Raw genomic sequence first — 24,498 nt, 5'->3', positions numbered from 1 at the left:
TACAGCTCTGTCCCACCTCTTTCAGTTATTGATGTCATAAAATTGCATTTTTATATATTGTATGTCTAAAAAATAAACTAATGATCTTTTTTTTTTTAATTAATTAATTTATTTATTTATTTTTGGCTGTGTTGGGTCTTCGTTTCTGTGCGAGGGCTTTCTCTAGCTGTGGCAAGCGGGGGCCACTCTTCATCGCGGTGCGCGGGCCTCTCACTGTTGCGGCCTCTCCCGTTGCGGAGCACAGGCTCCAGACACGCAGGCTCAGTGGTTGTGGCTCATGGGCTTAGTTGCTCCGTGGCATGTGGGATCTTCCCAGACCAGGGCTCGAACCCGTGTCCCCTGCATTGGCAGGCAGATTCTTAACCACTGCGCCACCAGGGAAGCCCGATCATTTTTTATTATACGTTAGTCTCTTAAATTATGTAGAAACAAAATGTGAAATTACAAGCCAGAGTTATAAGACAAGCTCTTAGATTAATCTTTTTTTTTTAAAATGTGTTAGTCTCTTAAATCATTGAGAAAACAAGATGTGGAGTTATAAACCATTTTTATAATAACTCTAGCTTTTATAATTGCCCATGTATTTGCCTTTACTGAGATCTTTATTTCTTCATGTGGCTTTGAGTTACTGTCTGGTGTCCTTTCATTTCACCTGGCAGGACTCCCTTGAGCATTTCTTGCAGGCAGGTCTAGTATCTCACAGTAAGGGTCAAGGTTCACATTTTTGCGTATGAATATTCCCTTCTTCTAGCATCATTCATTGAAGAACTATCTTTTCCCCATTGCACTACCTTATATTGCACACCTTTGTCAAAAATCAACTGACTATATATATAGGGGTCTATTTGTAGCCTCACTTCTGTTCCACTGATTTGTGTATCTGTTCTTTTACTGGTACCACCCTGTCTTGATTACCATAGCCATATAATAAATCTTTTCTTTTTTTATTTTTTATAAATTTATTTATTTTATTATTTATTTTTATTTTTGGCTGCGTTGGGTCTTCAGTGCTCTGTGTGGACTTTAGTTACGGCGAGCGGGGGCTACTCTTCATTGCGGTACGCGGGCTTCTCATTGCGGTTGCTTCTCTTGTTGGGAGCACAGGCTCTAGGCTTGCGGGCTTCAGTAGTTGTGGCATGTGGGCTCAGTAGTTGTGGCTTGTGGACTCTAGAGCGCAGGCTCAGTAGTTGTGGTGCACGGGCTTAGTTGCTCTGCAGCATGTGGGATCGTCCCGGGTCAGGGCTCGAACCCGTGTCCCTTGCATTGACAGGCGGATTCTTAACCACTGCGCCACCAGGGAGGCCCCCATATGATAAATCTTAAAGTCCAGTAATGTGAGTCCTCCAGTTCTTCTTCAAAGTTATTTTGGTTAGTAAAATAACTAGGAAAGTAAATTACTTTTTGCTCCATATCATTTTTCCATATAAATTTTAGAATTGGCTTGTCAGTTTCTACCAAAAAAAGCTGGGATTTTCACTGGATTGCATTGAATCTATAGGTTGCTTTGGGGAAATCTGACATCTGAACAATACTGAATCTGCTGATGCATGAAGGCAGCTTATCTCTCCATTATTTTTGGTCTTCTTTAATTTCTTTCAGCAGTGCATTGTAGTTTTCAGTGTATGGGTCTTGCAGTTGTTAAATTTATCTCTAAGTAGTTCATGTTTGTTAATGATACTTTAAATGGTATTGTCCTTTTAAGTTTCAATTTTTAGTATATAGAAATAAATTGTATGGGAAGGGGGAGGGGTGAGATGTGACAGGGTGAGAGAGTGTCATGGACATATATACACTGCCAAATGTAAAATAGATAGCTAGTGGGAAGCAGCCGCATAGCACAGGGACGGTGCTTTGTGACCACCTAGAGGGGTGGGATAGGGAGGGTGGGAGGGAGGGAGATGCAAGAGGGAAGAGATATGGGAACATATGTATATGTATAACTGATTCACTTTGTTATAAAGCAGAAACTAACACACCATTGTAAAGCAATTATACTTCAGTAAAGATGTTTTAAAAAAAAATTAAATTAAATTAAATTTTTTAAAAAAAGAAATAAATTGATGTTTGCCTGTTGATCCTGTATCCCATGACCTTGCTAAAATCACTTAGTAGGTTTTTTTTGTAGATTCTTTATGATTTTCTACATAGACAACATCTGCATATACAGATATTTTTATTTTTTAATATGTTTGCCTTGAATTTCTTTTTTGTGCTTTATTGCATTTTTGTATTGTATAGCATCTAATCCAACAGCTTTAACAGACCACTAAACTCTACAGGTCTCTAGGGACCTTTTCACTATGAATCTTATGGTACATAAAGGTTGAATTTATAATAGATTTACTTTCCATTGAAATTATAACCAGATGATTGAGATGATGAAACTTTTCACACTTAAAGCACAATACATCTCTTAATTTTATAATGAATTTTAGAAACAAGTACGTAACTTTAGGCATCGTTTTTAATGATATCACATATTTTGAAATGATATCAGTGTTTTTACGATAGTGAAAGAGTTTATCATTTACGAAATATCGAACCAGTGACCTTAGCTATTCAGTTATGATAAAAGGCCCAATCTAACCTTTCATTGAATGTGGTATTTATTAAAAATGAAACTTCTTGTTTCTGTTACTTAATCAGTAGCACGTTAAGCCATTTATTAATATGATTAAAGAAGGTATTGCGGACTAGACACTCTACTCCCTTATCATCTGGTTTAGTTTTAACAACCAGGAAATAGCAGTCTAACCTAAAATCAGTCAAGTCTATCTAATCCTGCACTTGTAATTTTTACGAGATGCTGGACAGAGCAATTAAAATTTGCAGAAAGAGAATAATTTGTAATGGCTACTCAGGAAGGAACAAGCCCCTTTTACATCGTTACATAAGTAAACCTATCTGGAGAAGACACATTTAATTTGCCATTAGTTCACTATTCTTTATTTGCTTAAAACAATGGGATTTGGCACGGGTGACATATTGGTAAGTGTGGCAGGGAATGCGTTGCATAATTGACGTGAGCGTGGAACGAAGCCTACGGTAGGAGAAAGAAAAGGGAACCACAGAGATCCCAGAGATGGGAACGTTTAGTCTTGTGTTTTTATTGAAATAGAATACATGTATAGAAAAGTGCACGTCATAAGCATGCAGGTCAGTGAATTTTCACAAACGTGGGCCCCTTCATGAATGAATGTTCCTATCATCCTCACACCAGGGCTGTGCCTTCTCTCTGAATTGTCCCAGTTTCAGTATTCATGCTGCCAAAAGGATATCAAAGTTGAATTGTGACAGTAATGATAGCTACAGTGATTAAATTCCTCACGTGTGCAAGGCATTGTTAAGAGCTTGTATGCGTATTAGCTCATTTACTCCTCAAAGGAATTGTGAGGGGGTACTGTTGTCTTCAGTTTCAAGATGAGAAAACAAAGAAAAGGTTCTAGAAGAGCGACAGTGAGTAGGTGTCTGCTGTGTGCTGGGCGCTGTGGGGAGCGCTGTGTGGTCACCGTCTCATCTCACTTCCACGCCGCCCCCAGCACACTTGTCAGCCCCGTCAGCAGGTGAGAAAGCCGGTGAGAAAGCCGAGGGTCGGAACGCTCATTAGCCTGAAGCCTGCGTTCTTAACCACCACCGGAAGGCTGGCGTGTGACACCAGAGGAAATCCTACAGACGGCCAGATGCAGAGAAAGGGGGAGGACGGCCATCTACAAATTGTTCAGGAGTGTGATTCCCAAAGGCTACACCAAAGAGGAGATGGAGAAAGAGATTAGTGCTGGCACGGGGCAGACGTCTGCCTAATCCTTGGAGGCAAAAGGATGCTCAGTCAACAAGGTCCTTGACCATTTTCCAGTGAAGTAGTTAATGGAAACTGTCAAGAAGCTGCTGAATAAAAACACTGATGTGCGCCTGTGCCTATAGTCGAACCGCGAGGGTCCTGTCTGCGTTAAAGGACAGCTGAGTGGCCTGGGTCTAGCAGAGCTTTTCTCATGACAGAGCCACGTCCAGTTAGAGCTGGGAAGGCCCGCAGAGGTCATCCACCCAACCACCCACTCCTCGGACGGAGAAAAGTGGCCCGAGAGTGGCACCTGGGTCCTCACAGCCTCTCCTCCCGGGCACGTGGGACTGACACACGTAACGTTCCAGTAACGGTTATTGTCTTCCTGTTGGGAGTTCTGCAGAATTCCTTGTTTAAGATCTCTGGTAAATTTGCACAGATTTCCTGGCATCAGAATCACTTGGCCCTATAGAAAATATCTAAATTTCAGGCCAAAAATTATCACTGAAGTAAGGTTTTGCCTTTTTTCATTGGTAAAAAATCATTCATTACTCCTGGAATTGGAAGATATTGAAAAATTGTGGACATTAAAGAAAAATACAGTTTAACGTCTTCCCTCGTAACCTTGATGCCTTGAGTAATCGTGTCCCTGTGACCGCTCTCCTGTGTACCCGTGTTCCCGGACCTGATCCCAGAACACCGTTCATCCTCAGCTTCCTCAGTGGGGACCTGGTCCCATTCCTCTACCCAGGGAGCTGGCTTCTCAGGCCCCTCTGGCATGTTGTCAGTGACCCAGAATTTGCTTCTGTTGTCAAAACGGTGGGGTTGCCTCGCAGAATAAAATGTTATTTACTTGAGAAATCATCTGGACAGAGCTGTCCATTTGGCATCACCTCTGACAGACCAGAATGGTCCCTGGGGTTGGTATAATATCAGACATAGTACTTCCCCAAAACACACCTGAGGGCCCTGCCAGAGAGATGGCACAGTGTTCCTAGAGCCTCTGACGAAGTCTGTTTCTGAGAACTTGGCGGCTGAGAGGCAGGCGAAGTAGAAAGTGGATTTGTCATCCCTCTTCCTTCCTCCCTTCTGTGAGTTAAAACACACCCAGAGCCCATTTCACCCTTTGTGTCATCTGTGCTCTTCTTATGGTGCATTTTCCCCTCAAATTGATTACTTACAAGAATTGGAGAGGTGTATGTTTTGGGTAGTGACCCTTTGGGTGCTGGGGGTGGGAAGGCTTTTTACTGTAGGATAGTAAAGCATTCTTGCCTGCTTTATGTGCTACCTTTTAGAATTAGAGGTTGAATAGAAATGTGTGTTGATTTGACAATTCTATGTCTTTGATTTTTTAAGGGTGAATATTCATTGAGTTTCCTTTGTCAGAAAACGGATTAAACGCATGGCATTTCTGTCTAATGGTATATAGCTTTTTTCCTTTCTGAACAAATTCTTTGTTGAGAGTACCTTGGCAGGATTGACTTTAAATAACTCAGGTTAAAGAGCAAGCAGGTCTCTGTGACGTTTCTCATTTCCGCTCAGAGCACAGAGAACCAGGGTAGGGACACAAGCTTTCATTTCATCTGATAGCAGCATTTCCCAGCAAAACACAGTTGCTATCGATGTACATAATTGATCACTTTATTAACTGTGGAAAAAAGGGGCCTTATTGAAGTAATAAAGCATAACTTCATTATGTCCTATATGTAGAGAGCAAACATGTTGGAAAGTGGTTGACAGCTTCCCATTTCAAGGCTGATTCTGACCATGATAATATTTAAGTAGCGTTGATTGTTCTCTAATTGGATTTTTCCTTCTGTAGGCCACTTCTGAAGAGCTGAAAGCGGCCTACCGCAGGCTGTGTATGCTTTACCATCCTGACAAACACAGAGACCCGGAGCTCAAATTGCAGGCGGAGCGACTGTTTAACCTTGTTCACCAGGCTTATGAAGGTCAGTGCGGGGCTTGGCTCTATAGAAACACCCTGGTAGCAGACACTCAATTTTTAAGAGGCTTGATTTGTAGAGGATAGAAAAAGAGAGTCCTTAGAGGTGTATAAAAGAGGTGGTTAGTTTAGTGCTTTTTACTGACAGGGACCTTTGAAAGAGTAGTATTTTGCTTTGGAAATCAATACGTGTCCAGTAAGTAGAAAATGAGGCTGCAGGTGAAGTAATAGTCCAGCGTCTGAATTGCAAGGGACTACTCCAGCTTTAAATCATTTACTAGTTTTCTTCTAAAGGGAACTCTTAGAGGTAAAAGGCTGATCACTACAGACAAGCTCTCTTTGTTCTCTTTTTTTTGTGAGAAGATACAAAGAACATTTTTTCCATCTGAAAGTGATTTTATTGGTTCTGTAGCATTCAGTTAAGGAAAGGTACTAACAAAAGGAAGAAAATGGTGTTAAGCCTAACAGGAAATGAAATCAAGTAATTCAGATTTTTATATTTATATCTTATGTGTTTCAGAAAAAGTTTTGTAATATATTTGTTTATGAAATATTAAAATCACTAATAGGTACAGTTTCTGTTTGAGATGATGAAAAAGTTCTAGAAATAGATTGTGGTGATGGTTACACAACATTGCGAATTTATTTAACACCACTGAATTGTACACTTAAACATGGTTAAAATGATCAATTTTATGTTATGTGTATTATACCACTATTTTTAAAATTAAAATTAAAAAAATATGAAATCACTCTTAGGATCTATGCCAAGTAAAGTAAGTTATTCATTCCAGAGCCATTTGGTGATTTGCTCCTTAATTAGGTAGACCGAAAATTAGATTTTCTTTACAAAATAAAGACTTCTCATTGTGGACATAAAGGCGTATTGCTGTATTCACTATAATTTTACCAGAAAGTTAGATTTCAATGAACGGTAAAACTGAGACTGTGACACATATGTGTGTACAGTCAGCCTGTGTCTTCACCAAATGTAACTTTTCAGGCTACTTATCTGGTCTGAATAAAGCTTGACCAAAAACTCGTTCCTTTTATTGTATTTGGTTGTCTGAATTACCCACATACTGGATTGTATTGTTTTGGAGATTTGGGGAAGAGTTAACAGAAAAACCCTACCAGTGCTTGTGAAAATTCTGCAGCAGCAGACCTGGCCCCAGCGTTTGGCCTAAAGGGAGACTGAGATGGTGAATAAATAATTCCCTATTAAATCCTAGAGATCAGCTCAAGAAGTTTGGCTCCCAAGTTTTCCGGTGGTCCGCATTTCTTTCTTCCTCATTAGATTTGAATATGGATAGAGTCATTTACATCATTTTTAATTAATTAATTTTATTTATTTATTTATGGCTGTGTTGGGTCTTCGTTTCTGTGCGAGGACTTTCTCTAGTTGTGGCAAGCGGGGGCCACTCTTCATCGCGGTGCACTGGCCTCTCACTATCGCGGCCTCTCTTGTTGCGGAGCACAGGCTCCAGACGCACAGGCTCAGTAATTATGGCTCATGGGCCCAGCTGCTCTGTGGCATGTGGGATCTTCACAGACCAGGGCTCGAACCCGTGTCCCCTGCGTTAGCAGGCAGATTCTCAACCACTGCGCCACCAGGGAAGCCCCCATCATTTTTAATTAGACCTAAAAATATATGGGAAATCTCAGGCGGGGTAAAGATTCAAAGGTCTTGAACAGAAGTTGGCCCAGCAGAGGAGGGAGGTAACGACTGTTTGCTGTACGGATGTTCAGGTTCGGTTTGGAGGTCCTTTGAACAGCTCTCGCCCTCACTGAACAGTCTTTTTCTGATGTACTTTAGGTGACATGGCCGACACCATAGTGAGAGGTGTTTGTGTCTTTTAAAAATGATTTACAAATAAAGAAGAGAGGCACCCCAAAACAAACAAACAAACCCCTACATAATAATGTCAGATTTTTCTGGTCAGAGCCTGTCCCTAGTTTTACATTAGGCTCTGTTAGAAACTGGGATTCACTCTCTTAAGCCAAGGTACTTTATAGACTGTGGCGGAAACTCACTAGGTGCTTTTAAAAACAACTGTCCTTTAGAGATGCAGGGTCAGTGCACCTCACAACGAAGAGTAGCTTGGACTCGAAAAATCCGATGTTTCTCAGTTGTAGCCACCTTTAAACATGTCCTCGCTTGGATCTGGGGAACAATTAGGAGGAAAGACACATCGGGAATGAGGGGGTCTCTGGGAAGATTGTGGCTGGAAAGAGAAGAACAAAAAGAGGTGGCCTTGCCTGGTGGTATTGTGGTCAGGACTGAAAGGTGAATTTTGTGCTCTGTAAACATGTTTGGTGTTTAACTTGCAGTGCTCAGTGACCCCCAAACCAGAGCCATCTACGATATCTATGGCAGGAGAGGACTGGAAATGGAAGGATGGGAGGTAAGAGAAACTTTGTGTCTCGTGTCCCAGGAACATCACTCAACAGCTACAGAACAACAGCCCCCAAATCCTGCAACCTGCGGTGATGCCTTTGAGAATATGTGAAGACATCAGAGTCCTCTTCTCGCCTTTATATTTTGGTTTAAGGAATTGGGTTCTACACTTGGCTTTGCCACTTTGTAACTCTGTGAACTTGGGACAGTTAGTCATCCAACTTGTCCTCCGTTTCCTAACCCATCAGATGAATAGGAAGAGGGATGGACTAGACCAGTAATTTTTAACCCAGGGGAGGGAGCAGGCCGGTCAGGGGGTGATGGTAGATGGTTTCTGCAAGGGCACAGTTCCTACACGTACCCTCCTTCCACACATATACTTCCTTCCCCCCTCCACGGCCCTGAGCCCCTCTTTCCACCCGAGGTTACAACTGAATCTAGGAAGTGTTTGTTGGCGCTGTGTTGTGCGTGTGAACAAAACGGAAGCATGGAAAAGTTGAGAACTACTGGATTAAATTGTCTATAATGACCCTTCCAACTCTAATGGGCTGTGCTATTAGAATGTTATAAATATAGTGAGTAAAACAAAATAAATAGCAGGTATCTATGAAATAGGTTACCTGGACAGCCATACCATGTGGGACCTATCACTAAAATTCAGAAGGTTCTGTTTTCTTTCACTCTGCCACTGAGTAGTCTTAGAGCCTTGGGCAAGTCGTTTGACTGCTTTGTACTTCCGTGTTATGACCTAAAAAATAATGATATGCGGATCAAGTAGAAGAATTAATATGAAAATTTCTTGTAAAACTCTGTATTGCTGTAAGTACATATAGGTGTTATTACTTAATTTCATTACAGAAACTTGGTTCTGATGCCCAAGAAATTCTGGTAGACTGTTAACGTTAAATTAACTATCATTGAGTTATTTTTTCATCATCATGTAAGCTTTCCCTTAAAGTTCTTTTGGTATTTGCTCTCGCGCGTGCATGACTGTCTATTCTAATTTTAGGATGAAAACCTTCTAAAGGCCTTTGGATACGGACTGGAACAGAAGTGAAATGGGGTTCTGTTGCCGTTTCCACCACTGCTTGATATTGGTGGCTTATGGGCCATTTCCAACCTATAGCCATGTTTTGGTTACCCACAGAGTGAATTGTAGTTGCTGACATTTGAAACTTAGGAGGCTTTGCCGGAAAATCCAGTCTCTTATCTTCTCTGGAAAAATCAGAAGACCTGGTAACGCTGTGTCTAAATTCCCCTCTGAGGCAACAGTCACCCAGGTCTGAGGAGCCCCTGCCGTTGGACTGGACCGTGCTGCCCTGTTTGCCCCAGCCCCTGCCGCTCCCTCCACCCGTCCGCACGCCCCGCCTGGCTCCCAGCGGGCATTTGGCTTCTGGCCTTTGGCTCAGTGGAAATAGAAGTGCATCACGTCACATTAGTTCATGGTAGCAAAGTGTTGGGTCTAGTGGCTTAGAATTTTTTTCATCAAAAAAGGAAAATAGGGCTTCCCTGGTGGCGCAGTGGTTGAGAATCTGCCTGCCAATGCAGGGGACACGGGTTCAAGCCCTGGTCTGGGAGGATCCCACATGCCGCGGAGCAGCTGGGCCCGTGAGCCACAACTACTGAGCCTGCGCGTCTGGAGCCTGTGCTCCACAACAAGAGAGGCCGCGACAGTGAGAGGCCCGCGACCGCGATGAAGAGTGGCCCCCGCTTGCCACAACCAAAGAAAGCCCTCACACAGAAACGAAGACCCAACACAGCCAAAAATAAATAAATTAATTAATTAATTTAAAAAAAAAAAAAGGAAAATAGAATCCTGTTGAATTTACTAAGTTTCTCCTCATGCCCCAGGTTAAAGCTCCCTTGTGTTTTGAAGCCGTGGGTTGGTTACAGTTTTTCACGGCAGCAGTCAGGGCCACTGAAATGCTGTAGGCCTCTCTTATGTATCCCCTCTTCAGAGTCTAGGTTTTTCATTCCCAGCAGCATTCTTCCCACTCAGTGGAGCAGCGGGGTAACGTCTTCCTGGCAGAATATCGCATGGTTTCCTATCAGCAAACCAAATTATCTCCCCATTAGAAACAGAGAAAAACCATACACACTGTCATGATTATAAAAGTATGCAGGCAGTCATAGGCGGTGACTGGATAAGCTTTTATATTCATATTTTTTAGTAGACGACTTTAAGGGAATCAAGTTCTCATCGATCAGAATTGGCTTTTTTTTTTTTTTTTTTTTGCATCAATACTAAGCCTTCACTGATGATAAAACTGCCTTGAGGCTTCCCTGGTGGCGCAGTGGTTGAGAATCTGCCTGCCAGTGCAGGGGACACGGGTTCGAGCCCTGGTCTGGGAAGATCCCACATGCCACGGAGCAACTGGGCCCATGAGCCACAACTACTGAGCCTGCGCGTCTGGAGCCTGTGCTCCACAACAGGAGAGGCCGCGACAGTGAGAGGCCCGCACACCGTGATGAAGAGTGGCCCCCGCTCGCTGCAACTAGAGAAAGTCCTCGCACAGAAACGAAGACCCAACACAGCCAAAAATAAATTAATTAAAAAAAAAAAAATGTCTTTGAAGGAAAAGTACAGGAAGGTACCTCCTCAGATACTTACTGAGAAGAGATGTATGGGTGCCTAACGTGTAATAGGAGAACTGAGCCCACTGTGAAGGAAAAGTCTCGCTGAACTCGAGCACTTTGTGGAGGTGGCATCGCTGTTCCCTTGAGGAATTCTGCAGCTGGTGGCTTTTTCAGTATGAGGGTTCTCTCGTTTCAGTCACAGCCTCCAGCCCAAGGAGGAAGCTGTGTTCCCTTCACGCTATTGCTAGTATTTTTAGACTATTAAACTTTTCCACTTGCTGACTGGTGTCCATCTGCCACGTGTCCATCAGTCTAAACCCACGGGTAGTCAGGGAGGGATGGAGGACACGGGTGAAGCCCGTAGTGTTTGGGATGCCTTCAATCCAAAAATGCCAAAGCAGCCACAGACGTGGCGGTCACTCCTGTCCCAGCTCTGGCATCATCCCCTTCTGCTGGTGGAAGCTGGGGATGAAACTGAGCGTTTATAGGTTGCATCAAATGTTGACCCTGTTTTCAGGCACTAGGTAGGTTTTTAGTCTTTGTCTATTCTCTTTTTTTTAACCTTCAAGAGACTTCGTCATGCTCTGGCAGGATTCCAAAGGAATGAGATGCAACCATTCCCAGCTCGTAACACCAGCCTTTTGATTTCTTAAAGTCGCAAGTCGCAGTGTTTGTGCGGATACCCATGTTTCAAATGAAGTTGGCCTCTTCAGAATGGCAAAAATCCAGCTTTGAGCGGTGAATGTTCAGACAGTATTGAGTCTGGTAACAGCTGGCAAGTGGAGTGGAAACCATACAAGTCGGAGGGGGCTTGCAGACGTCAGATTACATTTAGAGGAGCAGCCTTTGGCCCGGCTCATCCACACTTTAGTTTTTGTCTGCAGTCCTTTACCTTTATCCATATCTCACTTTTCCCTGCCTCTTTGACATCATTCTTTTTTTTTTCCAGGAAAGCTCAATTGGTACAAACGATAAGCCCATTTTAAATGCTGAACAGCAAGAATCCTTTGCTAAGTGTCCAAGTAGGTTGATCATAATCCAAACATAGAGGTTGCAATTCTGCCAGCTTTGTGGCCTGGTAAAACTGCTTTTCAACACTCCTATGGAAGCTTCATCAGACTTTACCAAGCCAACGTGCTGGCTAACATGTACGACAAATTCCGTCCTGTCTAGGTTCCACTTCCAAGCAATGGCATCAGGCACCCCCGTTTTACTGAATGCGACAGTTGTTTCTATGACCATTGGAGTCTTTAAAGTGCAGCCGCATTTTAGGACAATACTTCTCCAAATACAAAAGCTTGCTGTTAAAAGCTCCACGCTGCTTTTGTCTTAAGAACTGTACTGCATCTTCATATTTCATTTCACCTTCAATTAGCGCTAGGGCGACAAGCACTGGAGCTCTCCCAAGGCCTGCAACACAATGAACAGCAATTGCAACAACCAGCATCTTCACAAAACTTAATTTTCACAAGACTTAACCAATCATCAACAATCTGGTTAGCTGGTGGTACGCCATCATCAGAAGGCCAATCAAGAACATGGATGCGTTCTTCCTCCACAAGAGTAGTGTCATAAGTTGCTTCACATACTCTTAACTATTGTGGTAACTCCGTACTTCTTAAGTCCCTCTATAAATTTGTTTAAGGTCGCATTAGTTGGATTGTGTGTAATAAGAAATCTCATGTTCGCGTAAGTGATTTCCACAGAAGCTGGGTGGTTCATTCGATCCATGTTAATTTAGTTAAAAAATACTCAATAGGGTTATGAAAGAATTTTAAAAATTGAATACAGAAATGGTGCAAAGACACTGAGTCTACTTCAATACACTCCACTTGAAATTCTCAGTGGTTTTGAATATGAAGTTGGGAGTAATGGGAAATGAAATGACCCTCCTGACAAGAAGCAGCAATTCTTCAATCCAGTAATACTGAGGCAAGAGAAAGGAAGTGCACTGAGGTTTGCCCTGTCCAGGTCAGAACTCTTGTGAAAAATGCTCTGTGGATTTCAATTCAACACCTCTGTGTCCAGGTTCACCACTCTTATGGGGGCTTCTTGGTGGAGTAGTAATGAAGTTATACAGTTCACTTGTCTGCATAGAGGTTGTGCTGTGCCTGGCAGTAATCTCCACTGCCCTTCAGAAACTCCATAAATGTGTGATCAAGAACACCACAGAACTGAGGAATATATCTACTCATCGAAGATTGTGGCCTAATCATACAGCCGGTCCCGAGGCGGCAGTGACACGGGCAGCGGTGGCAGGGCAGGGGCGGCGGCTTCACCGGCCGCAGCAGGGGAACCGGACTCTATCTACCTGACATCGTTCTTAGAGTGTCTAGGAAAGTCAGCCTGCATTAAGAGCTGTAATATGGTCAAGGTCATGAAAACGAAGACAGAAACTCCCACAGATGGGAGGAGACTAACAAGACATGTGACTAAATACAATCCTGGGTCCTGGATCAGATTCTAGGGCATAACAGCGACGTTCGCGGAAAGACTCGTGAAATCCCAGAAGTCTGGGTTTAGTTAGTAGTAATGTACTAATCTTGGTTTCCTAGATTTGACAGATGTTTGTTCCATGGTTCTCTTAGACGTTAACATTTGGGGGAGGCTCGGTGAAGGGTAGACGAGAACTTTCTGTACTATCTTTGTAACTTCTCTAAAGTTCTAAATAATTTTCTAAAATTATTCCAAAATAAAAAGTTGACTCACTAGAATCATAGAATTTTCAAACCAGACAGCACCTCAGGAATCATGTAGTTTTAATCCCCCTCATTTATAGGAGGAAACTGAAGCTTAGAGAGTGAAGTGACTCACCTGAGGTCTCCCAGGAGGTTCAGGTGGTGTTGGAGAGCCTAGGTCTCTGTCCTCTTCCCACTGTGCCACCTGCTTTTACAGGTCTCTCTACAGAGACCTCATCTACAGAGTAAGTCATCCTAACTAGCACAGGGTAGACCTAGTTGGTAAATGATCAAGGTGCACAGTACAGGTATATGGATACATGGGCGGCATATGATACACTCTGTTGACGAAAAACATTGAAATTGTCTATGGTCAACTAATCTATGACAAAGGAGGCAAGGATATACAATGGAGAAAAGATGGTCTCTTCAATAAGTGGTGCTGGGAAAACTGGACAGCTACATGTAAAAGAATGAAATTAAAACACTCCCTAACACCATACACAAAAATAAACTCAAAGTGGATTAGAGACCTAAATGTAAGATGGGGCACTATAAAACTCTTAGAGGAAAACATAGGAAGAACACTCTTTGACATAAATCACAGCAAGATATTTTTTGATCCATCTCCTAGAGTAATGGAAATAAAAACAAGAATAAACAAATGGGACCTAATGAAACTTAAAAGGTTTTGCACAGCAAAGGAAACCATAAACAAGACGAAAAGACAACCTTCAGAATGGGAGAAAATATTTGCAAACGAATCAACGGGCAAAGGATTAATGTCCAAAATATATAAACAGCTCATGCAGCTCAATATTAAAAAAACAAACAACCCAATCCAAAAATGGGCAGAAGACCTAAATAGACATTTCTCCAAAGAAGACATACAGATGGCCAAGAGGCACATGAAAAGCTGCTCAACATCACTAATTGTTAGAGAAACGCAAATCAAAGCTACAATGAGGTATCACCTCACACCAGTTAGAATGGGCATCATCAGAAAATCTACAAACAACAAATGCTGGAGAGGGTGTGGAGAAAAGGGAACCCTCTTGCACTGTTGGTGGGAATGTAAATTGATACAGCCACTATGGAGAACAGTATGGAGGTTCCTTAAAAAACTAAAAATAGAATTACCATATGACCCAGCAATCCCACTACTGGGCATATACCCAGAGAAAACCATAATTCAAAAAGACACATGCACCCCAGTGTTCATTGCAGCACTATTTGCAATAGCCAGGTCATGGAAGCAAACTAAATGGCCATCGACAGACGAATGGATAAAGAAGTTGTGGTACATATATACCATGGAATATTACTCAGCCATAAAAAGGAACGAAATTGGGTCATTTGTAGAGACATGGATGAATCTAGAGACTGTCATACAGAGTGAAGTAAGTCAGAAAGAGAAAAACAAATATCGTATATTAACACATATATGTGGAACCTAGAAAATGGTCCAGATGAACCAGTTTGCAGAGCAGAAATTGAGACACAGAAGTAGAGAAAAAACATATGGACACCAAGGGGGGAAAGCGGCAAGGGGGTGGGGGGGGGGTGTGTGATGAATTGGGAGATTGGGATTGACATACATACACTGATGTGTATAAAATGGATAACTAATAAGAACCTTCTGTATAAAAAAATAAATTAAATTTTTAAAAAAAGAAAATGTCTAGTACTTTCCAACCGTAATGCAGTTTTGGGGTGCAGATGTCTTAGGGTTACCGAAGGGGGAAAAAGTGACTTGCAGCTGGCTTAGCTTTCTTCCATTCTCCACCATTCTTACACGTACCCTGTGTAAAGAAAGTATAAATAGTAAAGGCCGTCAGGGCCTGTGGGAGCTAGAATGAGATGCCTGGCCAAGTTCTTCATGGCTTCAGAGGGGCCAGCCATTTTGACTTTGCAGTTAGCTCTGATTATGTACCAGCTGTTTGCAGAACTTCTGTAAAATACGACTGGAAATGGGATGACTTAACACCTTTGGAATATTTGCCTCTTCATCTGTCACAGAGCGTGGCAGAGAGAAAGTCATTTGCAAAGGTCCAACAGCTAGAATTCCTGAAAGCAAATCTTGTTCTGCTCTGGGCCCCATGGAGGAAGCACCCCATCAGTCCAAGATGGGGTAACTTTGGGGAAGCGAAAGCACCATAAATAGGTGCACACGGGGACTTCCCTGGTGGTCCAGTGGTTAGGACTCTGCGCCTCCACTGTCGGGGGCCCGGGTTCGATCCCTGGTGTGGGAACTAAGATCCTGCAAGCTGCGCGGAGCAGCCAAAAAAAAAAAAAAAAGATGCACACAGCTCAGTATTTTTAAGAACTAGCAGAGTGAGCGTGCCACATCGGTTAAATATAACTGAGAATGTTTTTGTGAGGTCACAGAGCAATCATTGTCGTGCCATTTGGACTTTCAGTTTGTTCTTGGATTATTTTAACAGTGTTTTTATTTTAAAACTTCCTTTAAAAGAAACACCTCCCCCTTTTTGGTAATTAACAATTTATATGGGAGAGGAGAAAATGTTTTTGTTATTTTTTTCTGCGTACTTGCTGAAAGTGATAGTGAACAGATTTCTCAGTTTTTTTGGATAGGCCAGTTCTTGTATTTATTTTTCTGTAATGCTGAATAATAAAATCAAGTTGCACAAAACCCCATTTACTGTAATATATATACATACATACATATGCATAGGTTTTTAGGAAGACACATAAAAAATTAAATGTTAGCCTGTGAGGAGGAGGAGTGTGGGTGAGGGGGAATTGTACTTTTTGCTTCATATCTTTCTGTACTATTTTGATTTTTTGCTATAAGCATGCATTTTTTTGAATAATTTTTAAAACTTCTGATTTCCAAGATAGCTTTTTCTCACCTCACCTACCTTTGTAGGTGTTCTCTGAGCAGCCTCTTAGGACTCCCCGGTATTTCTCCCACTAATACAGGGTCAGTGCTGTTTGGCCTTTCCCCCGTCATGCATCCAGTGACTTCGGTCATGTTTGTCCTGCTCCCACTCTCTGTGTTTCTCACAGGCCGTAGCGTTCGGGGCCCTTGGAAATGACGTGGTCTACTTTCCTCTCTCATGGGCGTGGTACCCGAGGCCCCCGTGGCCCTTCCCTGCCTGTTTGAAATCTCAACTGGGCTGTCTTGCTTTTGTGATGAGCTCAGAAAGGCTGATGTGGGATGCCTTACCTCCTCACAGATCTGACATCCCTGTGCATCCCCGAGGGCTAGCGTGGTCTGCCGATTGGTACCTGAGTATTGGAAGAGTCCCCTGATTCTAAAACACCCAGACCTCATGGCTTAAGGTCCCTTGGTCCAGGATGCTCAAGGGGCACCTCTGGTGGTGGCCCCAGCACACGAGGGAGATGTGCCAGTGCCATTGTGGATGACCTTGCCTCCATCTTGACACTTTTCAGCATGTGTTACCTGGGGCTCATTAGGAAATCTAAACTGTGACACTTAAGGTGATGTTTTCTTTGTAAGGTTCCTGCAGCCTTGGAGATAAGTGACTAAAATGAAGACAATAATGCTTCAGTCTCTGGAGAGCTGAGGGAAAGCACAACCTTGGGACTGAGCGGGTGTGACGGTGAACCTGGCTTCACCAGGGACCGGGCCGTCGGAAGGGAAAATCCCCACGGTCTCACTGGCGACTCTTAACCATCCTGGGGGAAGGGAACGGCGGGACACGGTTAATGACACCGGCTCTTGTGTGTTTTCCTCGCTTTCTGGGTCCTTTGCTGACTGTCCTCCCGATTCTGCCTGCAGGTTGTGGAAAGGAGGAGGACACCAGCCGAAATCAGAGAAGAGTTTGAGCGGCTGCAGAGAGAAAGGGAAGAGAGGCGGCTGCAGCAGCGAACCAACCCCAAGGTGAGCCGGGCCAGTTCTGGAGGGAAGGGTTGTGAGGCGCAATTCCCAGACGGCAGATCTAAAATAATTAATGCTGGTGGCCTTTTATCGTAATAACGTACAGAATCGGGTGGAACAGCATTTTGCTTACTGCGTCTCAAGAGTAGGATCTGCCTGGAAAGCTATCAGCAGAGCTGCTGGTGATGAGCCGGAGTGAAGGCAACACCAATCCCCTGGTTTTCCCGGAAGCCAGGAGACTTCCTGGGCAGAAACGCAGGCTAGCTGTCTGAGACCTTTCCCTGTAATCCTGCTGCCCAAGCCCTTGACACGTGAAAATCAGGCAGAGGTCCGTGTCAGGAAAGGACAGCCACCTACCCACGCATTGAGGCAACAGGATTCCTTGCAGACCAGTTACGAGACAGAGAGCCAGAGAACGCAGAGGGCTGGGGGTGTTTCGAGACGCCATGAAGTGAGGGGCGTGCTTCCATCACCCCAGGACGACGGTGCCGTGAATAGCAGTCACCCGGCTGTTTCCGCAGCCACAGGGTGACCACCTTTAACCATCAGTCAAGTCCCCAATGAAGTCGGAGTCGTGTACCCCAGGGACACACCTGCATCTGAAAGTTACTTTTCAGTCCTGTATGATCTCCTTTTCCTTGGATGTGTTGGGGAGGCAAATTGTTCTGTGTGCGTGCCACAGTCCTGTGGCAAAAGGAGAGCTCGGTCGGTTTGAGGTGCCGGTCACGCTGAAGGGCTAACTGAACGTGGCTCGGTGTTCCTGCCCAGCCGTGTTTTATGAGGGGCTCAGCAGCCAGACTCTGTCATTGTGGCCGGGGTAGCCCGGCAGGCAGCCTGAAAATCTTCTAAAGAAAAAGAACAAATGCTAGCTTACAACTGGGAAGCATGATGTTAGGAGCTTCTGATCAAATACGTTCTAGAAAATGGATTTTTCTAAGACCCCTACAGCATTTAAAGGTCCAGATACTCAGAAGACTCCCATCTCTTTGAATCCTGCATTTCAAAGTATACTTGTAAGCACCAACGCCTCTCCTTCCCTCCTGCCGTCCTCTTTAGCGGAGGACAGCTTCAGGAATGTAGTTAACTTTGGGTCAGTGGAGGTAGAGACTTGAAACACCCGTTGAACCAAGTCAGGGGGTGTGAGATGCTGAGAGAGATGAAAATCTCCGAGGTGCCCTGAACTGTGCTAACGGGTTCCCTTCTCGGGTATCCCAGCCAGCGCACTGGAGGAGGTCTGCGTAAAGGTCAGCCTTGGCATGTGGAGCTCAGGGTCGGGGAGCTGGGGTGGAGCTGGGGTGGCAGGGGCAGGCTGATGCTGTGCTGTCTATGATTTGCTGGCTGAAGTCTTGCTGCATTCAGAACAGTGAGGGGGAAAGACAACATCACAGTAGCCTGAGCCTCTGTGTCCCGTGATAAAATTGGCCATCTGGGTGTGTGCGGTGATTGCTTACTGGGATTGTATGGAAATGTGTCTCCAGGCCATGTTTCTGTGAAATGAGGGAGCACAGCTGTGACCATTTCACACATGCCTGCAAGGTATTGTACGATTCCCAATACTTTGCTACTTCCAGAAAGTGCTGCCAAAGAAATAAGACATTTTCTAACCAGAAATACTGAGTGAAAACCAGATGCCGACTCTGTGGCATTTTGAGGAGAGGTTTTGAGCTGGATCTTTTATTCCATTTCTGACTGTCTTTGCTTTGCAAGATGAGCAGAAAGATTTAGAATGTTCTCATCCTAAGACGAAAGGGGTGATCTCTTTTAAGAAGACCACAGGGAGGACTTCCCTGGTGGCGCAGTGGTTAAGAATCCACCTGCCAATGCAGCAGACACGGGTTCGAGCCCTGGTCCGGGAAGATCCCACATGCCGCGGAGCAACAAAGCCCGTGCGCCACAACTACTGAGCCTGTGCTCTAGAGCCCACAAGCCACAACTACTGAGCCCGCGTGCCTAGAGCCCATGCTGTGCAACAAGAGAAGGCGCCGCAATCAGAAGCCCGCGCACCGCAACGAAGAGTAGCCCCCGCTCGCCGCAACTAGAGAAAGCCCGCGTGCAACAACAAAGACCCAGTGCAGCCAAAAATAAATAAATAAATAACTTAATTAATTAATTTTAAAAAAGAAGAAGAAGAAGAAGACCACAGGGAGAAGGACACCTTTGATGACCTTGGGGCTTGGTATGGCCTGTCACCCAGACCTGCACTGAGGATCACAGCTTGTAGGGGATGGACAGACTGGGACAGTACCATTCATGGTACTGCCGTCTGAAACTTGCACGGGTACTTTTCCATTTTCACCAATAAGAGTTCATTGGGCAGGAGTTTTCCAGGGGAGCAGGTACCAAGAACAGACAAAAGGGTCAAGTGGGGAAACCTGTAGGTTGGAAATACTGGCTCTGACACAGCGATACAGGACGCAGAGCTCGCCCTTTGACCTGTGTGCAGTTTTTTCATTTGGAAAATGAGGATACGTCCCCTGACCATCACGCCAAGTTGTTAAATGATTGAAAAAATCTGAAATAGATGTTAATTTATTAGAGAAAGACAAGCCTGCTATGTAAGTGCAAAGTGGTACGTGTACCAAGGTGAGGTTAAGAACTAAATTTTGCTTCAGCGTCTCATTTGGCACCGTGTGGGAAACACTTGGCTTGGTCGGGTAGTTCATTGCCCCCTGGTGGCTGGCTGGGTTTGGGTGGGGTCTGTCAGTTGGGTTCTGGAAATGGCCCTCTGCTGATACCCTCCACCTGCTCCGGTGGCCGAGGCCCAGTGGCTTCAGCGTGGCCAGTCACGTGTGAGCCTCGGCTTGCGTGAAGGTGCCCTGGACGGCACTGCGGGGCCGGAAGGAGCGAGTGCCGTGCCCAGCTCCGGCGTGCATCCCCTTTCCCTCCCCACCCTCCGGCCAACAGGGCACACGGGCTCCACGTATGCTGGGGGCAGCGTGGGAGAACCTTGCACTTGGCGTCAAGAGCTCTGGCTTCGGATTCCACCCCCAGCCCCAGTTCTGCACCCCGGGTCCAGCCACTTCTCCAGTCTTAGCTCAGTTTCTCCCTGTGTGAAATGAGAGGTTTGCCACGAGGCCCAGTGCTTGGGGTCAAATCCTCAGACCCCAGAGTCCTTAGCTTAATTGCTTCTGTTTTCTGTCTTTAGGGCCATGTGGGAATAAATTCCCCTGTCTGTATTTCCTGCTGGAAAACACCAAGCTCAGGTTGCTGGGGTCCTGGGGCTTCCAGGGCCCTGCACATTGATTGAGCCAGCATGGGGGTGAGGGGAGTTTATGACCAGACAGACGATGAGGTTTGTCTGCATCTCGAGGGCTGTGTGTGACTGGAGTCTTGACTGGACCCCCCTGGCCTTCCTCCCTCCGTCTTGAAGATCCCTATTTTACTTGCATACTCCACCTCCATTTCTTGCCTTTTAGAGACTTAAGATCATACGATAGGCTTGTTCTGTGCCATGTTCACATCATATTGATTATTGTCATTCCTTTCTTTTGTTAATACCCATAAATCTCTCTCTGTGGACAGCGGCCAGTTTGGGAGTCAGACTTTTCACTGCCTTCCTAATGAGCTTGTCCAGACCCCATAGGAAGCAGGGCATTAAGTCAAGGATTGTTTAGGGGGCTTCATTGTCTGACTCTGAGAGTATCAACTCCTTTCTTTTGGACGCTGTTACATAAGAGTTTCGTGGAGATTGTTACTGTATTCCCTGGACCATTCATTTTCCTTTCTCCTTCTGCTATTACAGAGGTTGACATAAACTCCCTGGTAAGACCTTCTTTCTGGTTTTAGAAAGGCCATCTTATCAGTCGTTCCTATAATAGCTGAAAAACAAAATTTAGCTTTATCAGGAAAAAAAATGTTAAATGATGTATCAAGGAAGACATGTAACCATAATCCCAAAAAGATGTAAAGATGTATGAGTACAGGGTTTCCCTGGTGGTACAGTGGTTAAGAATCCACCTGCCAATGCAGGAGACACGGGTTCGAGCCCTGGTCCGGGAAGATCCCACATGCCGCCGAGCACCTACGCCCGTGCGCCACAACTACTGAACCTGCGCTCTAGAGCCTGAGAGCCACAACTACTGAAGCCCGCGTGCCTAGAGCCCGTGCTCTGCAACAAGATAAGCCACCACGATGAGAAGCCCGCGCACCGCAACGAAGAGTAGCCCCTACTCGCCGCAACTAGAGAACGCCCGCGCGCAGCAACGAAGACCCAACGCAGCCATAAATAAATAGAAAGATAGATAGATAGGTAAATTTATTTTAAAAAAATAAAAGATGTATGAGTACATTACTCAATTATTTTTAAAGGATTTTTTACAAGGTTTGTTTTGGTTGCCATGGCTAATGATCATAGCTGTCGGAATGAACCCGTGGTTACGGCTTCAGTCTGTTCCGTGGAGGTGATTCTGATGTCATAAACTGAATCGGCCGGGCTGACAGGATAATCGTGCAGAAGAAAAGTTGTTTGAACCCATATGTTTGTCGTGCTCAGTGGCAGAAAGGGGCTGCTGTTGAAATTGAAGAAGTTGGACGTCGTCCCTTAAGGAGGAGGGACCAAGTCTGGGAAAGCGCTGAGCTAGAAAGCAGGTCTTTGGAGGAGAGGAGGGAGGTGGCCGACTGTGACGAGGCGTAGAGGAAGCTACTTGAGTGGGTCGCAGCTGCACCCGCATCCTGCCAGCGTGACCACTTACATAAGCAGGGTGTCAGGGTAAAGTCCGTGGGGCAGAGGTCTGGGGCAGGGGGAGTGGCTGGGACCGAATCGTTCTTAGAAGCCCTGGTAAATTTGAGTTTGCTTCTCCATGACAGTGGAGAGTACAGGCTCCAACTTCCATCTCAGACAAAATGGTCCCGTGGAGACAGTCTCACAAGAGCCACCACGGGTTCATCGGCTATAAAACGGGCAAATTTCACATCGCCTCTTACCGTGATAGCCTCTTCCGGTGGAATTTTCAATTAGTAAATAGTTACTATCGAGACTGCATTTGACAGAAATTTCTCACATTATCCTTGTGGCCAGATAAAGACATATAAACACAAAAATATTCAGAATGAACTACCATATGACCCAGCAATCCCACTCCTGGGCATATACCCAGAGAAAACCATAATTCCAAAAGATAGATGCACCCCAGTGTTCATTGCAGCACTATTTACAATAGCCAGGACATGGAAACAACCTGAATGTCCATCAACAGAGGAATGGATAAAGAAGATGTGGTACATATATACAGTGGAATATTACTCAGCCATAAGAAGGAATGAAATTGTGCCATTTGCAGAGATGTGGATGGACCTAGAGACTGTCATACAGAATGAAGCAAGTCAGTTAAACCAACTGAAAGCAGCACTTGACAAAAAGCATCCGGAATTAGTCAACAGAAAATGCATAATCTTCCATCAGGATAATGCAAGACTGCATGTTTCTTTGATGACCAGGCAGAAAAGCTTGGCTGGGAAGTTCCGATTTCTCTGTCATATTCACCAGACATTGCACCTTCAGATTTCCATTTATTTTCGGATTTCCATTTATTTTGGTCTTTATAAAATTCTCTTAGTGGAAAAAATTTTCAATTCCCTAGAAGACTGTAAAAGGCACCTGGAACACTTCTTTCCTCAAAAAGATAAAAAGTTTTGGGAAGATGGATTATGAAGTTGCCTGGAAAATGGCAGAATGTAGTGGAACAGAACGGTGAATACGTTGTTCACTAAAGTTCTTGGTGAAAATGAAAAATGTGTCTTATTTTTACTTAAAAACCGAAGGAACTTTTTGGTCAACCCAGTAAGTTATCCAGGCTGTTCACAGAGCCGGTGTGGGAGTGGATCCCCGGCCGGCAGGTAGTGCTCCGGTCTTGGCGTGAGTTCCTTTGGGTCAGGAGTGGCTGAGCCTTTGATGCTGATGCCGTCTGATGGCCTCTGGGAAAGGGCTGGGCCCCATCTCTCCCAACTCCAGGCCCAGCCTGTGGGCGATGGTGTCATTTGGTTATGTTGGGCCCTCCTGATCAAGGAACATCTGAGACTTATGGGCACAAGAGGTCTTATTAGGTTTTTGGGGGCTTTTTTTAATAATTTCTTAAATTTTTTTAAAACTTTTTTTTTTTTTTTTTTTTTTGCTGCGTTGGGTCTTCGTTGATGCACGCGGGCTTTCTCCAGTTGCGGCAGTTGGGGGCTACTCTTCGTTGAGATGTGCGGGCTTCTCATTGCGGTGGCTTCTCTTGTTGCAGAGCACAGGCTCTAGGCGCTCAGGCTTCAGTAGTTGTGGCACGCGAGCTTAGTTGCTCCGCGGCATGTAGGATCTTCCCGGACCAGGGGTCAAACCCGTGTCCCCTGCATTGGCAGGCGGATTCTTAACCACTGCACCACTAGGGAAGTCCTTTACTAGTTTTTAAATATGCATATCAGACCTTTTTGAGATATTCATCATTTTTAAGTAGCCCCTAGTTTCGAAGTCTAAAGTGTGGCAGTTTTTTTTTCGTGTGTGTGTGTGTGTATCTAAATAATATGTGTAAGTAGTTTAGAAAGTCAGATAGTTACTAGGCTTTTTTTTTTTTAAATGTTGCCCCCCCACCTTGTGGAATCCTGACTCCTTTTCCCCACTCCTCCCTTCTGAGCTCTTTTCTCTGACATTTCCTACTACTTCTAAGTTGCATATTTACTCTGTTCTCTGTTTTTTTCAGTTTTAGTAATTATCTATTGACCTCCTGCCAGAAAAGATAAGGATATAGTTCCCCCAGACAACACATCTTTTTCAGTTCATCCAATGTAATTATAATACCCTTTAGGGTTAAATGAATATTCACTGTACGAATACCCAGTTGAACCTGATAGTATACTATGATTACCTGACTTCTCTTAATACGCTTTTTACTCCGTGGTGTTAGTAGTTGTCCAATTTGGTTCCTTTGATTAGTTTCCTATAAATCTGTCAGACACCTTGTGTGTTCTGTCTCTCTCCTTTTGGTCCTGGTAGCATCCCTCTGGAGCTCTCCTCCATCATCCCCCATCCCAGTCCAGACTAGAGTCTGCTTTCTAGGCCTGCTGTCCGGCTGTGACCTCAGGACTTTCCTCGCCAACTTCCTAGGACTGCCTTTGTGTTCATTCATTCAACAAATTGGCCTTGAGTGCCGGCCGAGAGAGGCACTGTTAGACACTCGGCAAAGCAACCCCTTCCCTCGTGGAGTTTGGATTCCCTCCAACCCTTTCCTTGGTTGGCTCCCACACCTTCCCCTTTTTGGTTTATCTCTTTGTGGAGGAAACACA

General features: G+C 44.5%; 1 protein-coding gene and 1 pseudogene across 1 annotated transcript in view; one reads left to right on the top strand and one right to left on the bottom strand.

Annotated features, from left to right (window-relative positions):
• The window catches only part of DNAJC11 (DnaJ heat shock protein family (Hsp40) member C11), a 66,929-nt gene that overhangs the window by 20,656 nt on the left and 21,775 nt on the right, over nucleotides 1-24,498 (top strand). The window contains exons 2-4 of the mRNA XM_059909664.1: nucleotides 5,601-5,730; nucleotides 8,055-8,128; nucleotides 17,143-17,244. Of these exons, the coding sequence (XP_059765647.1) occupies nucleotides 5,601-5,730; nucleotides 8,055-8,128; nucleotides 17,143-17,244 (306 nt within the window). The remainder of the gene's footprint in view (nucleotides 1-5,600; nucleotides 5,731-8,054; nucleotides 8,129-17,142; nucleotides 17,245-24,498) is intronic.
• Nucleotides 11,857-12,429, bottom strand: LOC132347817 (protein tyrosine phosphatase type IVA 1-like; annotated as a pseudogene).

The sequence above is a fragment of the Balaenoptera ricei genome, chromosome 1, assembly GCF_028023285.1.
Source record: "Balaenoptera ricei isolate mBalRic1 chromosome 1, mBalRic1.hap2, whole genome shotgun sequence".
Lineage (NCBI taxonomy): Eukaryota > Metazoa > Chordata > Mammalia > Artiodactyla > Balaenopteridae > Balaenoptera > Balaenoptera ricei.
The sequence above is the reverse complement of the archived record's forward strand: the minus strand, read 5'-3'. Positions and strand labels throughout refer to the sequence as shown.